At 42.0% G+C, this 22745-nt stretch overlaps 1 protein-coding gene across 3 annotated transcripts in view; it reads right to left on the minus strand.

Moving 5' to 3' along the window:
* Window positions 1–1744: 1744 nt before the first annotated feature.
* The window catches only part of dyrk1b (dual-specificity tyrosine-(Y)-phosphorylation regulated kinase 1B), an 81121-nt gene continuing 60120 nt past the window's right edge, over window positions 1745–22745 (minus strand). For 2 of the 3 annotated variants that reach the window (XM_036558924.1, XM_036558922.1), the window contains exons 2-11: window positions 15965–16110; window positions 15041–15160; window positions 14282–14470; window positions 14018–14165; window positions 12223–12509; window positions 10082–10228; window positions 8854–9015; window positions 6461–6764; window positions 5612–5715; window positions 1745–5188 (exon numbers count right to left, since the gene is read on the minus strand). In XM_036558924.1, coding sequence (XP_036414817.1) covers window positions 4421–5188; window positions 5612–5715; window positions 6461–6764; window positions 8854–9015; window positions 10082–10228; window positions 12223–12509; window positions 14018–14165; window positions 14282–14470; window positions 15041–15160; window positions 15965–16027 — 2292 coding nt within the window. In that variant the 5' untranslated portion in view covers window positions 16028–16110 and the 3' untranslated portion in view covers window positions 1745–4420. The remainder of the gene's footprint in view (window positions 5189–5611; window positions 5716–6460; window positions 6765–8853; window positions 9016–10081; window positions 10229–12222; window positions 12510–14017; window positions 14166–14281; window positions 14471–15040; window positions 15161–15964; window positions 16111–22745) is intronic. The other variant, XM_036558923.1, reaches the window with a different exon arrangement.

A 22745-nucleotide genomic window follows, 5' to 3' on the forward strand; every position in this document is an offset into this window, starting at 1 on the left:
AGAGGTGGACGTCTGGTTCCTATCACCACCACTGTGAACAGTTCTGACTCTAGAACAGAGCGTTTCACACCAAACCACTCTGAATGTTTACAACCAATTACTTATGCAGAAATACTGGAGAACTGATGGAATTCCACTCAAAGGACTTGCAGACACCCTGTAAAATGAACGAAAGTCTTCACCAGCTCATTTCATTGTTTTGGTTAAAATAATGCAGACCAAACCATATCAAAGGTTTTGTGACACTGCAAACCACATCACTATTGCAATATGTAGCAATATAATCACAATATTATATTTTCGTTGATATTATTCAGCCCTGGTGTGGAGCACTCCTTATAAACTTTGGTAACACTTAGCTGTAGGTCAGTGTTCAGAGGGCTACATGGTACCTACAAAAGGTCTTCATGACAACCGACAAGCTTTTATAAACACTTATTTCAATAGGCATCATTTCTCATACAAGTTACACGTGCCAACCTTGAAGTCAAACTGATGTAATGACTATATTATATGGCCAAAAGTATGTGGACACCCCTCCTGATTAGTCAGTTCAGGCGCTATCAGGTGTATAAAATCAAGCACACTAGCAGTAGAAAGGATCCCACTGAAGAGTTCAGTGACTAAACATGACACTGTTTACTAGTTTGTGAAACATCTGACCTGGACAACTGTAAGTGATGTTACTGTGAGATAGAAGCATCTAGGAGCAAAAACAGCTCAGCCATGAAGCTGTAGACCACACAAACTCACAGAGCTGGGTCACCGAGTGCTGAATGCTGAATGCTCCAAACTGCCTCTGGAAGCAACAATGGCACATGACCTGAGCATCAGGAGCTTCATGAAATGAGTTTCCAAGGCCGAGCAGCTACACTCAAGCCTAAGATCACTATGTGCAATGCCAAGTGTCGGCTGGAGTGGTGTAAAGCACTACCACTGGACTCTGGATCAGTGGAAACATGTTCTCCGGAGTGATTAATCACACTTCACTATCTGGGCTTGGTGGATGCCTGGAGAACGTTACCTATTGGAATGCACAGTGCCAACAGTAAAGTTTGGTGGAGGAGGGATGATGGGCTGGGGCTGTTTTTCAGGGTTTGGGTTCTTAGTTCCAGTGAAGGGTGATGTTGATGCTGCAGCACAAAGACATGTTACACAGTTATATGGCAGCAGTTTGGGGAAGAGCCTTTCCTGTTCCAGCATGACTGAGCCCCTGGCCAGTTCGGTGTGGAGGAACTCCAGTGGCCTGCACAGAGCCCTGAGCTCAGCCCCACTGAACACCTTTGGGATGAACAAGAACAGAGATTGTGAGCCAGACCCTCTCGTCCAACATCAATGCCTGACCTCACAAATACTCTTTTGACTGAATGGGCACAGAGTGGAGGCTTTTAATGCCCATGGTTATATATAGGTGTGATGGTCAGGTGTCCATTTACTTTGGGCCATATCGTACAGGTGTTGTCAATTTGACATCAAGCAGACTTTATGACAGACAGTGCCTACTGGAATCAGCTTATGTGGTTTTGCTCTCATAAATGAGTTTAAAACAGAGACCTATTGAAGTGTTTTCAGAACTGCCGAGTGTATTTAGAGGCAGCAGATATGGAGACGACGTCCAGCTTCTCGGCAGTCCGTCCCCATCAGGCCGATGGACACCAACCCCCACTTTTCAGCGTGTAGATGCTCGTACCGAACCCCCTGGCAGTGCAACACCCGTGTGATCAACTCCTCCTGAACGTTAAGATTAGAGGCAACTTTCTCTTTAATAGAGAAACCAAAAAACTGATGATGTGATAATACTTCAGACATGATGTTTCTCATGAAGGATGACGTTGAGAGAAAAAAATACAAAGTAAAGGAGCCGCCGCCGCCGCAGCGACGGCCGATTACAAGTTTTAACCGGGTATTAACAACATAAAGGACAGCAGTCATCGTCACTGACGTGAGCAGAGTAAGGTAGTTTCGCAGGTCCTGTTGCCTGCAAGGTCGCAGGTTCGAATCCCAGTCGCAAGAAGCAGCCTTGAGAGAGAGAGAGAGACGCATTTCTTTCTTTTTCGCCCTAACCGTTAAACTGGATGAAGCATGAATGCTATGTACACAAATTACAATGGATGAAAAGATGTTCATCAGTTAATTAAATATATACGGTATTGGTCAGTCATACTGAGGCTCGCTTCAAATATGAATTCTCACAAGGTTTGAATTGTAGTGGATTTTTTCTTTTCTACACAATAACATGAGGCTTGAAACCTTTTTTTTTTTTAGCTATACATATAATTTACCCCTGCTCAAAATCTAAACCCATCCTTTCCACTCTGTCCAGCGGCTGACCAATAAATCGAGGCACTTGTTTAATACCATGTTTCCGTTACATAATAGAAATGTCAAGCTTTCACCTGTACCAAGAAAGAACGTAAACAAAAAAACAGCAGAAAACAGGTTCACTTTTTTCTTTTTTTTTTCTTTTTTTTCTTGTTAAATAGTAATAAATACATGAGATGCAGTGGTTTTATTTTTCCATTTTTTTCTGAAGCAGGAGGGTTAAAAAGTTTTTTTTTATTCATTTATTTTTATTTATTTATTTATTTTATTTATTTATCTGTTTGTTTTCTTTAGCAGCAATCCGAACATGGTTGAGAGTGGAGATAGCAGCCGAGAGAGAAGTAGTTCACTTTTTTTTCTTTTTTTTTCTTTTTTTTTGACTTGATGGCAAAACAGCACTCACAGAGTGTTGCAGAGGAGGAAGGAGGAAGGGGGAGGAAAGACGAGAGAGAGAGAGAGAGAGAGAGAGAGAGAGAGAGAATAGAGATAGAGAGAGAGAAGTTAGAGCAGGAGGGCGCGGCGGAGGAATCTCCTTCGTTTCTACAGCTTCCTCCCTCCTGCTTTTCTCGCCCGTCTCCTCTTCCTTCCAACATAAATATGGGGCCAGGAAGAAAAGGAAAGAAAAAAAAAAACAAAAACAACAAAAAAAAGAAAGAGATAAGCTAGAGAGAGAGAAAAAAGCAAAGAGAGAGTGAGAAAAAAGAGAGAGAAAAAGAGAGCAAGATTTGGCTTAGCATATCCAGAGTTAATACAAATGCGCTTTTCACCGATTCCTGTCGAAAAACAAAAGTAAGGAAAAGAAAGAAAGAGAAACGGAGCGAGAGAGAAAGAGAGAGAGACAGAGAGAGAGGGAAAACAAATAAATAAACGTGAGAAAAGAGGTGAGAAAGTCTGGTAAGGATGATGAAGAAGGCAGACTATTTTTTTTTCTGAAAAACAAACATCAGGGAAGCATTTTGGTTTTCCTTCTGGCCGAGTGTTTTGTTTGTCGTTTTTTTTTCACTTCCTCCTTTTTTTCTGTAAAGATTTAGCTAAAGGTCCCCCCTCTTCGCTTTCGGAGCGGCTCGCGTCAGCAAAATGGTTCCGCCTCCTCCTCCTCGCGTCGTTTTTCTCACCGCGGTGTGACTACGGTTTTTGTCATTTGCTTTATTTTATTCGTAAGATTTGTTTCATAGTTTGAGATATATAAGCCAGTGTGTCAAGCGAGAAAAAGACTGGAAACATAAAAAAAAAGAAAAAAAGAAACAAACAAACGAAAAAAAAAGAAGTCAATCAGTAACAAAAGTGTTTGTGTAAGTCACGGGTGAGAGAAAGTCAAATGAAAAACAACTCAATCCCATTTTGTTTGTTTGTTTGTTTTGTTTCGTGTATGCGTTGAGTGTCGTCTGTCCCTCAAAAAATAAAAACAAACCTGTATAAATAAAATAAACACGTCGAATAAATAAACCCGAAAAACAAAACAAAACAAAATAACCACCCACCTCTTTAGCTCTCCTCCCGATCCCTCCACCTCTCTCCTTCTGTAGTGATTCTTAATAAATTAAAAATGTACAATTAAACAAAAAAGAAAACATCATATAGGATCTTCTCTCCCTCTCTCTCTCCTGCTGCTTCCCTCCTCTAACACATTCATCGCTCCGATCTCGACTCACCTGGGGGCCTGGCAAACAAAACAGAATGAAAAAAAAAGCAAAAAAAAAATCTCTCGCTGCAAACCTATTCTCACATAAAATCAAATAATATAATAAGAATAACGATAAAAACAAACGTTCTGAGACTTTCTGCTCTGACTGCTCCGCCTTCCGCTCTTCTCCTTCCAAACAAAATTAAAAAAAGGAAAAATAAACCTTCCCGTTCTCCTCCCCCATGCAAAACAGAAAATAAAACAAAAAACAACCAAAATAATCCTTTGATATTTCACAAGTTTTTTCTCTGTCGTGTGGCCGTGTGTGTGTGTGGTGTGGTGTGGGTGTGTACTACGTGTGTGTGTGTGTTTATGTTTGTGTATGCGCTGTTTGTTGTTTGTTTTTAATCATTTATGTTTCTCGTTAAAATTCTTTTTTTTTTTGTATGGCTTTTGGAATTTGTTCAAGATTTATCAAGAGTTGGCCGCGCTCTGGCCGCCGCCCCCCCCGCTTCCGCACACGCCCATCATGATGGACTCTTCCGAATCCGGCCGCACGACCCCTGCTCCTCCGCCCCTCGGGGGGGCGCCGGTGAGCATCCCGCTGCCCTGGGGCGGCGGGTTGTTATTGTTGTTGCCTGGGTAACAGGGGGGGATGTAGCCCAGGCCGGAGGCAGGCACCATGCTGTCCTGAGCGGCCGGGGCTTGGGCCAGCTGTTGCTGCGAGGAGGCCGTCGGAGGCTGGGGGGGCGGAGCCAGGGCCGTTCTAGTCCGAAAGGCGGAGAGGCCCAGGTGGATGTTGGAGGATCCGTACTGACTGGAGTCCAAACTCGACGGCGGGGGCTGCACGATGGAAGACTGGGCCAGGTGGTGGTGGTGCGTTAGGCTCAGCTCGATGCTGTCCTGCATCTGCGGAGACGAGATCGGCATCAGCGTCTGGCCTTGCGGGCCCTGCGGAGTCTGACCCTGGGCCTGGCTCTGCTGCTGCTGCTGCTGTTGCTGCTGCTGCTGCTGCCGGAGCGGCCGGCCGTTGCCGTGGTGACCCCCGCCGTAGACCGGGTGGGGGTGGTGGGGGGGGTCCATCATGCCCCCCACGTTGCCGAGGAAGTGGCGGGAGTGCTGCGAGGCGGCCGGCTTGTGCAGGAGGAGCTGCGGGTACGGCGCGTCGCTGCCACTGTTCGACAGCTGGCCCAGACCGCCCTCACTGCCCGGCCAGATACGCAACTGCTGCTGGGATGGCGCCTGGAAGTGGAGGAGAGGAGAGGAGAGGAGGAGTGAAGAGAAGAGAAGAGAAGAGAAGAGAAGAGAAGAGAAGAGAAGAGAAGAGAAATGATCACATTGTATCCTAATATGCTAATAGCTACACTGTATACTGCTAAACTGTTGGCTACACTGTATATTATTATGTGACTGGCTATACTGTATACTGCTGAAATATTGGTTAGACTGTACACAGTTATGCTTCTGGCTACATTAATGGCTATTATGCCACTGGCTACACTGTACACTGCTATGCTACTGGCTACTTTGGCTATCCTCTATATGACTGTACCACTGGCTATGGTGAATGTTATTGTGCTACTGACTGTTCTGTGGACAAACAAGCAGGCATGCAAGTCCAGAGAGGAAAAAGCATCCAGTAGAGATGATAAACAGGACCGTTACCTGCGGGCTCTGCATCTCATAGTCCGTGTGAGTGACGGCGCTGTTGTAGTACCGGTTGCTGTACCGGTAATTTCGGTTGTCATTGGAAGAACCGCTAGATCCACCTAGGTTAGAGAGAGAGAGGGAAATAATATACATGTTAGAACGCCACATCGCCCCCTATGCTTCCTGTAGTGTATTACAGTCTGTCAGAGTGACTGTGTGGATCATATGAACATTATAGAGGCTTTTTAAATGAAACAGTAGAAGCCATATCGCCCCCCACACTTCCTGTAGTGCATTACAGTCTGTCAGAGTGACTGTGTGGATCATATGAACATTATAGAGGCTTTTTAAATGAAACAGTAGAAGCCATATCGCCCCCTACACTTCCTGTAGTGTATTACAGTCTGTCAGAGTGACTGTGTGGATCATATGAACATTATAGAGGCTTTTTAAATGAAACAGTAGAAGCCATATCGCCCCCTACACTTCCTGTAGTGTATTACAGTCTGTCAGAGTGACTGTGTGGATCATATGAACATTATAGAGAGCTTTTTAAATGAAACAGTAGAAGCCATATCGCCCCCTACACTTCCTGTAGTGTATTACAGTCTGTCAGAGTGACTGTGTGGATCATATGAACATTATAGAGCTTTTTAAATGAAACAGTAGAAGCCATAGCACCCCCTACACTTCCTGTAGTGTATTACAGTCTGTCAGAATGACTGTGTGGATCATATGAACATTATATAGAATTATAGGAGATTTTTATTTTTAAGTGAACAGTGTTTCCCCCCATAATTGACGTTGCTGACATCTAACCGACTTTGTCAGCTAATCACTGCAGCCCTGGTGTGGAGTGCGTACCGGAGCTGGAGACGGAGCTGGTGGTGGAGGTGGAGTGGCTGTGGTCCATGGCTGGGCTCGTTGAGGTGGAGCTGCTGGTGTTGGTGCCCTCGTCTGTCGTCTTCTTGAAGAAATTGTGCTGCAGGGCGTAAAACGGCGTGATGCGGGTCTTCGGGTCGTAGTCCAGCATGCGCAGGATCAGGTCCTTAAACTTCAGGTAGTCGCAGGGGGCATGGCCTTGCTCACCAGCCCGTCTCCCCCCGGGACCCCCGGTCTCCACCCCTAAGATCTCATGCAGCCGCCTCGTCGCTGGAGCCTTATACTCCTGTAGCGGGAGAGATTAACAACAAGCATTATTTCATCTCCAAAATTATGAGCCGATTTTACAGGTTAATATATTATTGTTCACAGATTAGTTTACTGTTAGATCACTCACATTATGCTGACTGAGAAATATAAATTGATGATAAAGATTAAAAAGATCAAATGAGGGGAAATATCAGGGGTTAACCGTAAACAAAGTTAATCAGCATAAGCATTTTTATTACTGTGAGATAAGTTAAGAGAACACAGGTAACATGATTGAGAATATGGTTAAAGAGGTAAGACAGGTGAGGTATGGTATAAGGAAAGGAAAGGGAAGGCAGGTGAAGAACAGGTGAGTTTGTGGTTTTGCTGCTTAGGCTGTGTGTTTTTGACAAAAACCTACATTAATTTAAGGAGTTCTGAGCTCAAGTCAGTCTCTCAAGCCAGACAGACGTCTGCTCATCATCACAAAGTTCGCTTAACGTGTCAAGAACCGTCGGGGAAATTCAAGGTTCTCTTGTTTACGAAGCTGTAAATGCTTCAAAGAAAACTGCTGAACAGCTTTTAAAGATGTGACACCGCGAACTTTACAAATGTTGTTCAATCCACTGTCTGTGTTTACATGCAAAGACTTTCTCCAGTCTGACCGAACACATTCCGATTATAGATGAAGACTGAGGTGTTTATTCTCACTCTACTCAACAATCTGATGAAAATCTCCGTTTACATGCTCACTACAAGTAATCCGATCTAAAATGACGCGCATGCGTAGAGAACCATTAGTGTAGACGTTACCATGACAACCAGCATCGCGTGAGTCCAGTCAGAGTGAGATGAGCAGCAGTGAGCAGCGCTTGTGTTTTTAATCACTTTAAAATGATGTCAGACTCAGGAAAACGTCCTTCACATGTCCTTATTAAAGAAGGCCGAGAGGAAGACGTCGTGTTCTGAGACACATAAGCTGGACGTCCGTCCCACCGCCGTCTTTTAAAGATCAGAGCATAAACTTCGTCTCCTCTGCAGACCAGTTTCTGCTCCGCCATGTTGAGCGGTATAAACTCTCACTATGACGCGACGAACATGATCAGAACGGACTTAAACTTTCCGATAGGGAATGTAATCAGATACAGGCGTTTACACAGATATTATTCTTCTAATTAACGGATTATTTACAGGATTACCCACCTCGATCAGTCGGATAGAAACTGTATTCCGAATGGCCTCAATCAGACTAGTCTATTCCGACTGAGGTGTTTACACGGACGTATTCTATTACGACTGAGCTATTAGTTGAATTATTAACAGATTATTAGGCTGTATGTAAACGTGGCTAATGACCATCTTTTTCTCCAAAAGATTCGCCCCGTCGCACAGAGTGGGCAGCTGTTTACAAAGCTGTGTTTCCCGTCCTCTGATGCCTATGGACGTGTGACCAGCCAATCAGAACACAACTGACAAGTCCGGATATTTGTAGCTGGATTAACGTATGACAGATATCAGAGGCTGAAGCTGAGACTAAACTGAGCTACCTTAAGTTACCCCCACGGTTCACTTGCTACCCTATAAATCCAGATTGTCGTAATCAGGTTAGAAACCACTGTTCTGAGAAACGCACTCTGGTCTGCTGACTGATAGTCGCTTAATATTCACCAGCTTCTCATATAAAAATCACATATTCTCCCACAGCCCTACATCATCTTTACACCTGCCTAGATCAATACCAGTTTTAATGAGAAGAACACTGACAGGATGTTGACAATGACGATTCAAGTACAATTAGTATAACAATAGCCATATCTCACTAGCTAGCTAAAAAAACATTCTTGGACAATTGCCCCCCAGTAACTAAGTGATGACTGGGAGAACGGTGGTCCCTCTTTATGGCAGAAGGTCATTTATTGCTGTGATTATTGTTAAAATGTTAGTCCACTTTGTACTTTGCGACTGTTGCGACCACAGCAAACAAACAGTACAGTTGACGTCGCTGCGCTGTGCGAGATGTTTTGGGGAGGGTGGTGGTGTAGGGTACGGGAGGGGGGGTGGTGTAGGGTATGGGGGGTGATTATGGAGGGTGGGGGGTGGTTAATAAGAAGCAGAGTTTTACTCACAGAGGCCGAAGGATATAGTACCTTCTTTATATCCTTGTTCTTCTTGACGGTCCACAGGCCGTCAGAGAGCTTATCAAAGTATTTGCGAGCTTTGGGGGCCTGGTCCAGCATGTGGTTCGGGGGAACCCCAAGAACCTCCACTATTTTATTCATCTGATCCACCTGAGAGAAAAATTTCCATTATATATTATCATGCTTTTGGCTAAATTGCATATGATTACGCAAATAGCTGGCAAGTGTACTTACGTGGCTATATTATCTACCATTATGCTGATGGTTAAACTGTATACTGTTTTGTATATACACAAACATGCTACTATGGCTATATTATGCCATTGTGCTATATTGGCTATATCGTAAACTGTTATACTACATGCTTTATTGTGTGCTATAGACATTATTATGTGCTACTAGCTTTACTGTGTGCTATAATGGTACTGGCTATATTGCATGCAATTATGCTATAATGGCTACATTCTATGTTTTTGTGCTATACTGACTATATTTAGTGCTATTATACTTTGCTGGCTACATTGCATGCTTTTATGCTATATTAGGTATATTGTTTACTATTATACTGCAAGCTATATTGTATGCTACTATGCTACTAGCCTTACTGTATGCTACAATGGTACTCACTATATTCAATGCTATCAAGCTACACTGGCTATATTCAATGCTATAATGCTATACTGGCTATATTCAATGTTATTCTGCCATACTGGTTATATTCAATGCTATAATGCTATACTGGCTATATTCAATGTTATTCTGCCATACTGGTTATATTCAATGCTATAATGCTACACTGGCTATATTCAATGCTGTTATGTTATACTGGTTATATTCAATGCTATAATGCTATACTGGCTATATTCAATGTTATTCTGCCATACTGGTTATATTCAATGTTATTATGCCATACTGTCTATATTCAATGCTGTTATGCTACACTGGCTATATTCAATCCCATTAAGCATTGCTGGCTATAACCAATGCTATTATTCTACACTGGCAATATTCAATGCTGTTATGCTTCACTATATTGGCTGTATCCAATGCTATTAAGCACTGTATTCTGTGCCGTTATGCTACAGGCATTACTGCATGGTATAATGGAGCTGGCCACACTGTATGGTAGTACGCTAATGGTCACACTGTATACTGTTATGCTACTTGCTTTCAGGCTGGCTGTGATGTGTAATTGCTCTGGTCTCAGTGTAAGTACCTCATTGGAGCCGCTGAACAGGGGTTCGCCCGTGTGCATCTCCACCAGGATGCAGCCCAGAGACCACATGTCTATGGCCAGATCATAGGGCATCCCCAGCAACACCTCAGGAGAGCGGTAGAACCGACTCTGGATGTACTGATAAATCTGCAACACACACAGGAGGAAAAACAGAAAGAAAATTCAACTGTTGAAGTGCAAAAGAAATGATGGTTGTCTGCATTTACATTTATGGCATTTAATATGCACTCTAATCCAGAGCGCTTTGTTGAGTCCAGCACACCCCTGAGCTAAGACCCTGCCAGATTATGTATTCCGTGATGCTCAGTGTGCCTGTGTGTTGTTTATTTGTTTATTATTTGTGCTCTGTATTGTGTACATAAACGGCAATTTCACCAAAAAGTCCCTCGCAAGTGCAAGTGTGCTTTGTCAGTTAAGCGATACAGATTCTGCTTTATGAGCGCGCAGTGACACTTTCCAGCCACTGGGGGGCAGCAGAAACTGGGCGTGAGCGAGTCAAAGAGGGTGCAGCACAGCCGCTGGGAATCCATTCTCCGGCACTTCACTGAAACCCATTTTCTCAGGGAGAGAGTCCTTGACGATGTGTGCTGATCACTATTGTGTGCTGCAGCAGGGAAAACCCTTTCTGCCCTCGGATGCATATTAGATCTCGCCCTCCGTTCACGTCCACGTCTCTCTCTCTCTCTCCGTAGAGTCCCACTGAGAGCGGTGGGTGATCAGCATCGTGAGGAAAAAGGGTGTGGAGCTCCAACACACTGAGCTGCTGCTGCTGCTAATGACCTGCTTCCTCTTACTGCCATCCATGCACACTAAAGCAGGGCTGGGCTGCCCAGGGTTCAGTACTAACCCTGATGTGTCCGAGGCTACATCGACATCAACCGGCTGAAGCGGCACAAATGTGGACATTTTATGTTAAATTTTATTGATTTATTTCAGAAATTTGTGACACATTTTCAGGTGTGTATGCATCAAAATCAGCGCCCAATTCTGCAACTCCTAGAATTTCAGGAAAAAAGCCTAGTCATTTGAGGGTGGATGTGGGTATTAGCATAAGCCCCGCCCCTCTTTGCCCACTTTACTCTGATAGGCTGCACCTAGATGCCTCCCTCTGATCGCTGACAGCGGTTTCTATGCAAGACTCCTATTATTCATTTTGGAATTATGGTATTGGAATTATTACCCCCTGAAAAACAAAGATCTTCTCACATCAGATTTGAGACACTTTAATATGTGCTCCTAGGTGGGATACATATCTGGTGCAGAGTCACTTCCAACCTGCCAAGTGTTGGTTACATACAAACACATGGTCCAGATCAGTAGCGTAGCTGCTAAAACTGGAAGCTCAACATTGTGTAGTGACTCTACAGCTGGGGCGCCTAAACTTTTGTCTCAAACGAAGTGTAATGTTTGCAGTAAGCAAAAATATAAAAATAAACAAAGTAAAGTTTTAAATCAAATTTTTAAAAATGCATTTTATAAAGTTTCTCATTAGGCTGAATGAATAACCGACTCTAAATGTAGGTATTGTGATATAAACTGAGTCTGTTCTACAGTTTCTCATTAGGCTGAATGAATAACTGACTCTAAATGTAGGTATTGTGATATAAACTGAGTCTGTTCTACAGTTTCTCATTAGGCTGAATGAATAACCGACTCTAAATGTAGGTATTGTGATATAAACTGAGTCTGTTCTACAGTTTCTCATTAGGCTGAATGAATAACTGACTCTAAATGTAGGTATTGTGATATAAACCGAGTCTGTTCTACAGTTTCTCATTAGGCTGAATGAATAACCGACTCTAAATGTAGGTATTGTGATATAAACCGAGTCTGTTCTACAGTTTCTCATTAGGCTGAATGAATAACCGACTCTAAATGTAGGTATTGTGATATAAACTGAGTCTGTTCTACAGTTTCTCATTAGGCTGAATGAATAACTGACTCTAAATGTAGGTATTGTGATATGAACTGAGTCTGTTCTACAGTTTCTCATTAGGCTGAATGAATAACTGACTCTAAATGTAGGTATTGTGATATAAACTGAGTGGGATTCTGTGAAGTTTGTCCAAACAGTAGCTGAGCGTTTCGTGGGCGGAGCCGTGGAGGTCCCGGTCACTCACCCGCTGACCGAGCTGACAGGAGCTGCCGAAGTCGACGATTTTGATGGCGCTGCGTTTGGGGTTGCACAGCAGGATGTTTTCGGGTTTGAGGTCGCAGTGGATGATGCTGAGCTCCGGCGTGGCCAGGAAGAGCAGCGCCGTGCACAGCTGCTGCGCAAACTTCCGCGTCAGGTTGAGGGAGACGCCCCGGAAGTTGGTGTTGCGGAGGAGATCGTACAGGTTGTAGGAGAGGAGCTCGAACACCAGGCAGAGATGGTTCCGGAACATGAAGTGCCTCTTCAGGTGGACTGAAAGAGAGACGGAGAGTGAAGAGAGAGAGCGTTAGAACAGAGGGAAGGAGTGCATTTCAACACACTGACTCCAAACACACGACCAAGAGATGAACTTAAAGGTGATGTATACAACATTTCAAACATCAATATAGCAGCAAACTACTATTTTCTGTGTAAAGACATAGTGGAGTAACGGCGTCCTGGTCAGAGAATGAAGCCACGCCCTCTCTCTCTCTCTCTCTCTCTCTCTGTGTGATCTGAGCTTCTCTGTTTTTTGTTTTTATAGCCGGTCTGGCTGCATGTGCATGTTAGTCCAGCCCTGTGAAAACGTCAGCCCTCCTCAGACAGTGACCGCCCACACAGCACTGCACGTGCACCATTTAAGGTGAGCTGAGGCACCTGAATGTAGCCTGGCTGCTGCACCTTTTAAGGTGGACCTAGAAATTCTAACAGGAAGCTGGTGAAAAAGAAGCAGCCTTAAGCTTCACTGAGAGCTAAAATGCATGAAAAGGGATGAGGAGGCTGCTCTGTTTCTGCTTGACAGGTGGGCGACATTAACTTATTTGTGTTGCTTCACAGAACCAATAGGTCAGTATTGTTTTGTCCTGTTTGCGAATGTTTGTCATAGCAAGTGGTTAACTTTACAGCAGGAATCGTAGCAACATTTTGCTAACCCACAAGTGAGCCAACGTCAGTTACATTACTTGCTGGGTCATCGTTCGCTCTAACATTATATCATCGTATTTGTCTGTCCAACAAGTTCAAATATCAACGACCGTTCTCAGGAACCTTATCATGCGCCTTTCAAGTATGTTTCTCAGCAGGATGTCAAATTCTTACCATGACAGAATTGTTCACAGTGGTGGTGATAGGAACCAGACGTTCACCTCTAAAAGCGTACTTTGACAAACATTATTTATTTTTTAGTCTAGTCATAGTGGAGGGATACAGGAACGGTGTTCTAAGGCAAAACAGTCCCCAAAGAAAACTTATTATTTTAGATTTTCCACTATTTTCCATCATCAACATTCCATATAAACTCAGAAGACTCGTGTAGGTTCACTGGTGGTTCTGGATAGTAAATAAAATGTCTATATTTGTGTTGTAGTCATGGCGACCCCTGGTTCCTATCACCACCACTGTACAGACATCTGAACCACTTCACACCAAAACAATCTGAATGACTTTTGTTTTTATGACATTTTAAAAAACTGGTGGAATTCCCCTTTCCCTCTAGAGGCGGTGTTGATTTATTTTGGCTCGGAAAATGTTTTACACTTTGTTTAAAAACTCCACTGGACTGTAGACTCCAGTCCTACTTTTAGCCCCCTGTTCTCAAGTGTGCACTCCATGCATGAGAGAGAACTTAATTTCTGATGAATGTTCTACTATGTTGAGTTCTAAAGAAGCAGTTTGAGACTGAATGCTGGAAGCGATCAACAGAATCAGCTGAATTCAGTTCAGGGTGAGTCACAGCAGCCACTGAGAGTCTGTGTGCTTCATTCATTTACTTATCCACCTACCTATATAGTATTTCATCTCAGTGTCGTGTTTGTTCATGAGTTCTAGTAGCCTCAGCTCGATCTGGGCCTGGTTCAGGAAGGCTTTCTTATTTTTGATGATTTTGATGGCCACCCACTCCTGCTCGTGGTGGTCATAGGCTTTCACCACCTGCAGAAAACAAACAGGATCAGTGCCGGTGTTACAGGTGAACAGCGCTTTCCTGTCACTAACCGAGAGCCCTGGAGACTCATTTGGTCGGCCATCCCATCATGCGCCGAACTCACCTGTCCGAAGGAGCCCTTGCCGATTAGCGAGTCGATCTCGTAGCGGTCCAGCCACTTTTCCCCGTTCTTCACGATGTAGTCGTAGTTGTCGTCGTCGTAGCCATCGTTGTAAACCTTTCGCTCCTTTTTGGTGCTGGAGTCCTCCGGCGGCACCTGCTGCGCCCGCCGCTTCTTCTTCGTGTAGTACACCTGCAGAAGGAGGGGTGGAGACGGAGGAGTGGAGGGAGGAATAAAGAAAGGACTCAGAAACAGCGTTTTATTCAGTGATGATTTATTTTCATACTTATTATAATCGTTTATTATAATTAAACAACAGAACTGGAGAAATTTTTGTGGATCAATACATAAACCCATCCATCCATCTACCCATCTATCCATCCATCTGTCCATTTATCTACTAGTCTATCCACCCATCCATGTCTTCCTCTCTAACTATCCATCTGTTTATCTGTCTATCCACCTATCTACCTCTCTAACTATCCATACATCTATTATCTATTTATCTATCCATATGTCTATATATCTGTTTATCCATCCATCCATCCATATATGTATCTACCTGTCTATCCCTCCATATATCTATTCATCTATTTATCTAAACAGCCCAAAATTTTTTTTACTAATTTTTTGACGCCACAGTTGCAGTTGATTTATTTTCCTTTTTATATAACGTGACACAAAGTTCTCATTTAAGAGAAACGAGGTTTGTGTGTTAAAGTAGTTTGAAGGTTTTCTTAAGATCTTTCGTTTTGAACTGACCTCATTGATGTGCTTGTAAGTCTTGATGAGGTCGACGGAGAGCTTTCTCAGCGGGGCGCTGGCTGGGTCTCGAAAACTCGGGGGGATCCTCCTCTGCAGTATGGTCATCTCAGACAGCACCTGACCAGGTGAGACACGACAGAGGTGGTCAAAGGTGGAAATAATCGTGGAAATAATTGGAAATAATTGTTCCACAAGCAGACAGTTTTTGGGGAGAGCACTGCTGTGGAAAGAAAGCGCTGCTCTTCACCGCCGAACATTTCTGCAAACCTGCATGCAGAAAAGTGCCGTATGGAATTGTGCAGCTGATCCACAGTTCGGACGGAATTCTTTTGTGTGAAAGCAAACCAGTGATAATGACCCCACAACGAGCCCAGAATCAAGTGTGAAAACACCCATATTAAATATGACAGTAATTGTGTATTAAAATGTGCACAAGTGTGTTCTCTTTAGAGGATGTGTTAACTTATTCACACACAACGTAGGCCGACCAAGGGCGCACAAACTTTTGCATACAACTGTATGTGAACCGTTTTACGTCAAATATTAAAAAGTGATCAGAAAATTAAAACAAGTGTGAATCTGAATCTGAGTTTAACCTGATCAATATTTTGGAGAATATTAGTTTGACGGTGCAAACGATGTTGACTTCTGGATTAGTTTAAATAAATAAATAAATGATTGATTATATAGATATTGACCGAGCAAGTCTTCATTTTAATTGGGATTCTCTGGTCCAAAGTGAATGCAGCACAACTCAGATGACTGACAAATTAAAAAATGTAGGATTTATGTGAGATTCCGGAAATATATGAACAAAAAAAATAAAAATAAGACAAACAATATGAAAGTGTGTGTTGTACTGAATGTACAGGTGTGTGTGTGTGTGTGTGTGTGTGTGTGTGTGTGTGTGTGTGTGTGTACCTGCTGCTGTTCAGCCATGGACTGGATGTTGCTGAAGGGGGGGTGTGTGTGCTGGCTGGTCATGGTGAGCTCAGCGGGGGAGTAGCCGGGAGCAGGCTGGCAGAGGGAAGAGGAGGGGGGGGGCTTGCATCCTGAGCTGCTTCCACCTGAGAGAGAGAGAGAGAGCGAGAGAGAGAGAGAGAGAGAGAGAGAGAGAGAGAGAGAGAGAGAGTTATAGAACGCACTGTACCATGGAGGATCACATTCACACAAGCCTTCATGCAGAAGCTGCACATTACAGTGAAACATCCATAAACCTACAGTCAATTAGCGTCACAGATTACAGCAACAGTCCGGCAAAACATCACGTTCACCAAACTTTACTTAGTCTGGGGAAAAAATTAAGACAAAATATGTTCCACATACAGTCAGGATGAACGAACGCGCCAAAAATGAACTTTTGAACAGAAAATGAACAGCAAAGCCTGTCCCGGCTGATCCACTGCATGTAGGACTGACGGCAGCGCTGGGCAGTATGGCCAAAACAGAACACATAATATAAATATAACAATACATACAACAGGGCATCAGTGTGGAACACAGTTTGGTGGGGTTTAGTAAGTCTGAACACGGAGTGGAGCTGTGTTTAAACTGTACCATCAACAACTCTGAACACAGTGATTTTACTCAACAGGTCACACAGCTCTGCTCTGAACCCAGTTAAACCGACTGACTAAGCTCTCAGTGATGAAACGCGCAGTCGGTCAGCGTTACATACTGACTTTATCCTCCGGGTGGTCAGAAAAGCACACTGAGGATGTCAGGATGATGTTGATAAAAAAAAAGTGTAAATTTGATTTTTGGCTAAAATATTACATTTAACCATGTAAACTCTTACGAGTCTGTATGAAGGTCCACACTTCAGTTCCTCACTACAGAACTGACATTAATTTCATAGCAGATACTGGATATTTCATAGTATGTACTCGAAATAAACTGTAGTAGGTACTAATAATTCATAATAAATACTGAATAATCCATAGGATATACTTAATATTTACAGTATATACTTAGTAATTATTAATAAATATGGAATAATTCACAGTAGATACTAATAATTCATAATAAATACTGAAGAATTTATAGTAAATACTAAATATTCACTGTAGACAGGACGTCCTTATTTGGGCGTGTCTTTAATTACAGATTATGACTGCATAATGAGGTGGGGGTGGGCAATACGGCAAAAATATTATGTCATGATACTTCGAGATACTTTCATGACACACAGCATCCCAGTATTGCTTTAGTGAGATCTGAAAAAGTGCCACATATAAAAAATACCACAATAAACCTCCAACTACAGCGATTTTTACTCAATGTTTTACAAACTGAGCTGCACTGAATCTAATTAAACAGGACTAATTAAGCTCACTTTGTAATAAAACACGCAGTCAGTGTTCAGTAGGCGCTGACGATACCCGCGATACGCTTAGAAAACAGTATTGTGAGATAATTTATCGCGATAATGATAAAATATTGCCCAGCCTTACTCAGAGATGTGTCCATAGTGGCTCAGGTTAACAGTAACTGAGTAATAATAACTGATGCTGAGCTGCAGTGAGGCTGGTGGATTACACAGTCTGAGATCTGTTCCGTTTCACTCCGACCCTCAGAAAACTCACTGCAGTCGACTGCATGTCACCATGACACCAACACTGAGGCAGCGTCCCAGCGTGAACACAGCCTGACCGGACAGCCGTGTGTTAGCGCAGCTCTGTAGCACTGCATCCAAACCACCAGGACGTTAGCATTAGCATTAGGCTATTGGTATATTAGGCCACACATCCTGCTGAGAGTCTCAGAACCATTAAAATACAACATTACAACCAGAGACGTTATAAAAGAGGAGACTGACCACTGGTTGAAATATGAATGGGAAAACTCGTAACACTCAACATGGTGTCTGATTGTGGATAAAGTCCCGCCCTTCAGTAAAAAGAGCCAATCAGCTTGCTGGTTATGGCACAAGTGGGAAAAGCCCCTCTTGATATGGAGATCTGCGCATGCACAGTAGCCAGAAAACTAGAAAAAGGAGGTTTTCAATTAAATTAAATTGTTTTTGTCAGATTTTTTCAGTGATTTCAAATCTGTTTTTGTAAAACGGTAACTGGGCCTTCAGTTCCGAGTATGTTGGTCTCTCTTCATTCAGAGAGAGAACGGTCTAGTCTTGTATGAGTGAAGTAACTGCCCAGCAGCGTTACAAAGATAGCCACCGAATGACCAGACTCTCCTATAAGGACTTTGACAGGACTACAGCTACTAGTGGTGTAAATCTCTCACACAGTTGATTTAGTTCTTTAGGAAACGGTTTAATGCATCAACTGTCCAGTTTGACCACGATTCAGTTTTTCCAAAAATTGCCAAACTGCCAAAATGTTTTATTGTTTATGTTCCACTATAATAGTGTAAATAGTTAATCCAGTTACTTTTCGTTACAAAACGCATAACAGCCCATGTTCCAGAATTTTTTCCCATCATATACATCGTTGGAAGTCTTGCTTTACACATAAAAGAAATGTCAATGCTTTTATTATGATTAATGTCACCTTTAAAAATTACGTGTCAACTGTTATTCTAACTTTAAAATGTGTTGTATCTTATTAAAACAGTTTTGGATCTAAACTCCTTTTTTCCAGTGCATTTTCAGAAAGAATTCTGAACTAGGGTTGGGCAAAACGACCATATTTTATTGTTATCGTGATGCACAGCATGCCTTCCTGAGCACATGGTGGAACTTAAAGAACCCTGACCATCTGCATGTTTCATTACAAACAGACCATAATCAGTCCAGTTTAACTGGACTTAGTGCTGTATGTAAATAACGTTGAATAAGAATCATTGTATTCATTTCTTTATGGCACTTTTTAAATGTGACACTACTAACACAATGTATGTGCATCAAATTATCATTAAAATTTCTTTATCATGATGCAAAATGTTTCCCATATCGCCCACCCCCATTCCAAACTATAACAAACTACTGAACCCAACTGAATCAAACTGTGCTGAAGTCGGAGATTTAAGACTTTTTATACAATATTTATTTATATTAAGGTGGTTTACTTGTGTACTTTTTTCAAACATCAATAAATAAATAAAAACTGATAACAGAATTTTATAAATGTTGCTATCTTGCAAACCAAACATGATCTTTGCGACTGTATTTCTTTTTTCTCTGTTGGAGTTTTGCAAATTTTCACCAGCACCAATCACAGCTGTCTCTGCTGTTGGCAAGGCAACAACCAAGCTGTTTGCCCTTATTTTTGTGTTGCTTATTCAACGTGTAATGACCTTTAGGGAGGCACTTTCATAAAGAACCAACTGAATGTAATCACTGTGAGGTCAGAGGTCGGGCCGAAAGATTAATCGTCTTTATAAATCGCAATTTGAAAGAGTAAAATTTTCAAATCGCAAGTGCTGCTTTAGATGAATTTGACCAATCAGAAGCAACCAAACTGTGACATCACAACCACAAACAACTGGCAGGCTGGTACACTGTTTTAAGTGTTCAAGCCTTAAGCCAGAAAAAAAGGATTCGCTGGTCTTCTTGGCCAAATAAAGCCCATAAGACAATTCAATCAAAATCGCAATACTGGACAAAAAGATCGCAATAAGATATTCTGCCAAAATCGTTCAGCCCTGGTCAGAAAGTGGAACGCCAAAGAACTCATCACTTTTACATGAAAATTTCGATATTTTCAATTTTCAAATCGCACGAGCTGCAGTTTTATTTACATCCCACATTTTTTCAACACTGTCTTTGTTTATATGGGAAGTTTAACTTTATAACTACCGTTCTGGCGCACTACATTCAGAGCGAGAGGGTGTGTGTGGGGGGGTAAACATAAGGTCCTGTAGAACACAGAACCAGAGAACCTACAGAACCCAGCCAGTCGCTTTGTGAAGAACTCATTGTTAAAACGCATAACACCATCAGCTGCAGGACGAACGGAGACGTATCGGCACCAAAACCGGCTACAACAAATCACACACAACACATTACACACACACATCCTGCAGGCTGAGGCCGCCGAGCTGTGACTATCAGTGTGGGAGGGGGCGCGATATTCGGCGGGCGCTTTTATCGGCGCTTCCTGTGTCTGTCCAGAGAAGAGTACCAGGGCTGAAATTTATCAGCAACACGTTACAGCTGGAAATCAATGAGCTCAGCTTTAAACACGGCACAAAACAACACATCTGACCAGCATCAATACCCCCTCCCCCGCCCCCCCTTACAGTGACCAGCATCAATACCCCCCCTACACTGACCAGCATCAGCACCACTGAAACATACAGCAACCTCTCTGCACATATATATACAAATACACCAGTCTTCATTCATATGAGACCAATTTTGATGAAGACAGGTGTATAAAATGATCCTATTGAGATGCTGATACCCTATAACAACAAATAATTGATAAAAAGCTGTAAATGATCAATAAAGAAGTGCTAAAATAATGAAGAGTTGTAGAAGATAAAATCACCATAAACTCTGTAGAGCGTAAAATAGAACGAAGTAAATATCAAGAATGCCTCATTTCTGAAAAGTGCAGATCAAATCGTGAAGCGGATAACTTTAAAAAATGACTATATAAGGATTATTACTAGAGCTGGAACAATTAATCGGTTAATCGAGTAGTTGTCGACTATTAAATTAATGAGTGATTAAGGAAAAAAAGTACAATTTCTTTGATTCCTGCTACTTAAATTTGAATATTTTGTGGTTTCTTTACCCCTCGTTGACACCAAACTGTGTATATTTGGGGTGGGGACAAAAAAAAAGCTTTTGAAAACACTGATCAACATTTTTGACCATCTTCTGACATTTTCTAGACCAAACAACTAATCGATTAATCGAGAAAATAATCAACCGCTTAATCGACAATGAACAGAATCGTCAGTTGCAGCTCTAATTATTACACAGTAGTACTCAGTAATACTTCATCTCATTGCAGTGACCCACCTGTACTGTGCAACGACAATAAAGCTGCGCACTTACAGACCACTTTAGGCTTTCTGGAGGTTCTAGATACGTCACTGACTGTGAATACGAGCCATCTAAGCAGGTTTGGGTTAGCTGTTATGAATGTAAAACAGTGGTGGCAGCTCTATTTGCAGAACTCATTACTGAAAGAGTCACTGTAACACTGATACACACAAGCTCAGATATATAATAATGACTGATATAAGATTCAAATAAAACACACGGAGAGACTTTTACCAGCTTCAAATGTCTGTTTAATCCAGATCAGGCAAAAAAAAATGTTGAATTGCTGTTAGCTCAGCGCTAACATACTGCTAGAATCCCATAGGGGCGCTAGCAGAAGTTAGTATTACTATAGAGGTGCCCTTTACCCCATTTTTGATCATTTTTTAAATTGGTTCATTCACCATGAAATGTAAAGGCCACCGTTTTCAAATTATGTTCAAATAAATAAATAATTAAATAAAAAATGCCCAAAAAAGTTGGAGATGTGAGGTCCCAACAGCAACAACATAGTAACGTACGCATCTATCCAATACATTTTGCATCACAGATGATATGAGCACAACAGTTAAATCACAAAAAGTGAAAAGAAGAATTTCTGATATATTTTCATTGATGTCTGATTGGTTTAGTGTTTGTAATTGTGTCACAAATGTGCTTAAATTGGAACAGTGACCCAGAAACAGTGCAGAATCTTCAACATTCTTCTTTCTTTGTTTCAAATGTTTATAAATTCTTAAACATTCTGTAGTTGTGTTTGTGTTTGGTGATTTACGCTCTGAACACTTAGTGATCTTATATATATATATATATATATGTATATATGTAGTCGTTTTCCAGAGAAAACCATGCATCTCCATTTTTGTCGATTTGTATTTTTCTGCATCATTTCAACACACCAGATGTTCTTTATGTTGTGTGAAACTTTCATGATTATTGGACCAATAAAAATGCTCTTAAATATATATATATATCGCTACTGTTGGAAGAAAACCTCATATCTCCATCTTTGTCGTTTTTCAGTTTTTGACATAATTTGAAAATGCATGTTGTTCTTTACATTGCGTGTAAATTTAACGATGAATGGACCAAAAGAAACGACCCAAAATGACTTGGAAAAAACTCTGGTTCCATTGACTTACATTAGAAGTAAAGTAGGTTTTTTCCTTCTCCTGTAAAGTTCATTTTGGATATATACACATTATATATATATATATATATATATATATATATATATATATATATATATATATATATCATATAAATGACTATGTAAGTTATTGTTCTAAAAGCATATCTCTGAAATAGTACCTGTAAAGATCACTGAATGTTCACAGTGCAAAGCGTCTGTCTTTAAGTTAAACTTTAAAACGTCTCTATTTGTTCTAAAAACGTTTGATATGATTTCCCCCTCAAACCAGCCGAGTGCCCGGTTTTCGTGACCTATATTGGAGGTGGACTAACTGCATGTATGATGACGTTCTGCATCAGTTCTGTGGTTCTATCCAGCTTATTAATCACAGGCGTTCTGAGAGACGCTGGCTGAGGCTGGAGCAGCTTACACAACCAGTTTCACTCAGCAACAGTGATGCTGCACTGACACTGACAGCGGCTCAGCCCAGCGCCGACACTCGGCACCACGCCGGCTCACGGCGGGCAGGTTTTAAAGGCTCCGGTACCGAGAGACCGAGAGCGCCGCTTGTGTTTATTTGGTATTATTCCTCCCTCTCTCTCCCTCTCCCTCCCTCT

This window comes from Colossoma macropomum, unplaced genomic scaffold, assembly GCF_904425465.1.
Source record: "Colossoma macropomum unplaced genomic scaffold, Colossoma_macropomum, whole genome shotgun sequence".
Lineage (NCBI taxonomy): Eukaryota > Metazoa > Chordata > Actinopteri > Characiformes > Serrasalmidae > Colossoma > Colossoma macropomum.